General features: G+C 37.6%; 1 protein-coding gene across 1 annotated transcript in view; it reads left to right on the plus strand.

Moving 5' to 3' along the window:
- Window positions 1–1,472, plus strand: part of LOC105532822 (vacuolar protein-sorting-associated protein 36-like) — a gene marked incomplete at its 3' end in the record, with an annotated part of 31,794 nt that extends 30,322 nt beyond the window's left edge. The window contains exon 6 of the mRNA XM_011971115.1: window positions 1,407–1,472. Within this exon, the coding sequence (XP_011826505.1) occupies window positions 1,407–1,472 (66 nt within the window). The remainder of the gene's footprint in view (window positions 1–1,406) is intronic.
- Between the last annotated feature and the right edge of the window lie 380 nt (window positions 1,473–1,852).

Consider the following 1,852-nt stretch of genomic DNA (forward strand, 5'->3'; position numbering starts at 1 on the left):
ACCTTGTGATCTGCCTGCCTCAGCCTACCAAAGTGCTACATTTTCTTTTTTTTTTTTTCTTGAGACAGAGTCTCACTCTTGTTGCCCAGTCTGGAGCACAGTGGCGCAATCTCAGCTCACTGCAACCTCTGCCTCCTGGGTTCAAGCAATTCTCCTGCCTCAGCCTCCTGAGAGGCTGGGATTACAGGCGCCCGCCACCACGCCCGGCTAATTGTTTTATATTTTTAGTAGAGATGGAGTTTCACCATGTTGGCCAGGCTAGTCTCAAACTCCTGACCTCAGCTGATCCCTCCGCCTTGGCCTCCCAAAGTGCTGGGATTACAGGTGTGAGCCACCGAGTCAGCCTAGTATTCACATTTTCCCTTACAGTTGGTCTGTTTCAATCAGGATTCATTGCAGTTTGTTGATTTGTTTCAAAAGTTTGTTTGTTTGTTTGTTTTTAATTTCATGGGTTCTTTCTTCTCTGGCCTCTCTTACCTCCCACCCCACAATGTGTTTCCTAAAGAAATTAGTTGTTTAGATTATAGAGTGTGCTTTTCCTGTCCTATGTATTTCCTATAAACTGGTATTTATAATAAAGGTTTGTTAGGGTTTTTAAAAATTATTATTGCAAGACTATTTCATAGAGGCTGTTGTGTACGTCCATCAAGAGATACATAATGTCCAATTGTCTTTTTTTAAATTAAAAAAAAAATTTTTGTGATGTTAACAGCCATTGACAGTCATTACCTAGATCTGTTATTTCATTGGAGGTTGCAAAATGGTAATAGTCTTATTTAATTCTATACTTTTTTCATTTATTAGCTGTAGTAAGTTAAAACATTTAAATGTATTTTTTGAAACATGGTGTAGAGCCCCTTTTTTCATTTAAGTAAATGTTAAAATGGTAATGAGGCCGGGCATAGTGGCTCATGCCTGTAATCCCAGCACTTTGGGAGGCTAAGGTGAGCAGATCATTTGAGGACAGAAGTTCGAGACCAGCCCAACCAACATGGTGAAACCCTGTCCCTACTAAAAATACAAAAAAATTAGCCAGATGTGGTGGTGCATGCCTGTAGTACCAGCTACTCAGGAGGCTGAGGCAGGAGAATTGCTTGAACCCGGAGGCAGAGGTTGCAGTGAGCCAAGACTGCACCACTGCATTCTGGCCTGGGTGACAGAGAGAAACTCCATCTCAAAAAAATAAAAATAAAAAAATAAAGTGGTAATGAATTAAAATGCAAGTATTGAATCTGAACTGCCTTGTGGTATCTGAATAGGTTCTCCTTTGTATAAATAAAGTTTTTTATAAACTTCTTAAAAATTTTTATGATGCCTGATTTCGCTGTGATTATGATTTCTGTTAAGAAATGCTAACTGGTGTAATTGTAACATAATACTGTTTTTAAAATTTCATATTTTAACAGGAACGAGGGGGAATAATGTCACTCACGGAGGTGTACTGCTTAGTAAACCGAGCTCGAGGAATGGAAGTAAGAATAGAACATTTAAATATTCTTTTAACTAAAGATAGACTTTCTTAATACAAATTCCGAATACAATTTGAGGAAGGGTTGTGAATATCAAAGCTATTTTGAGAAGCACTGTGGTACAGTGAAAAGAATACTGCCCTGGGATCGAGGAGGTAGATTCTTTTCTTGGTTTTGATAGTGATTTGCTTAGTGACCGTCAGTAGCTTACTTAACATCTCTGAGACTCAGTTTTCCTTCTTCTTTTTTTATTTTTATTTTTTGCTATTCAAAACTTTTTCTATTTTTCTTTATAATTGACACAATAATTGTACATATTCATAGGGTACTATATGGTGTTTCAGTGCATGTATACATTGCATAATGATAAAATCAGGGTGTAT

Source organism: Mandrillus leucophaeus, unplaced genomic scaffold (assembly GCF_000951045.1).
Source record: "Mandrillus leucophaeus isolate KB7577 unplaced genomic scaffold, Mleu.le_1.0 Scaffold987, whole genome shotgun sequence".
In the NCBI taxonomy this organism is placed as follows: domain Eukaryota; kingdom Metazoa; phylum Chordata; class Mammalia; order Primates; family Cercopithecidae; genus Mandrillus; species Mandrillus leucophaeus.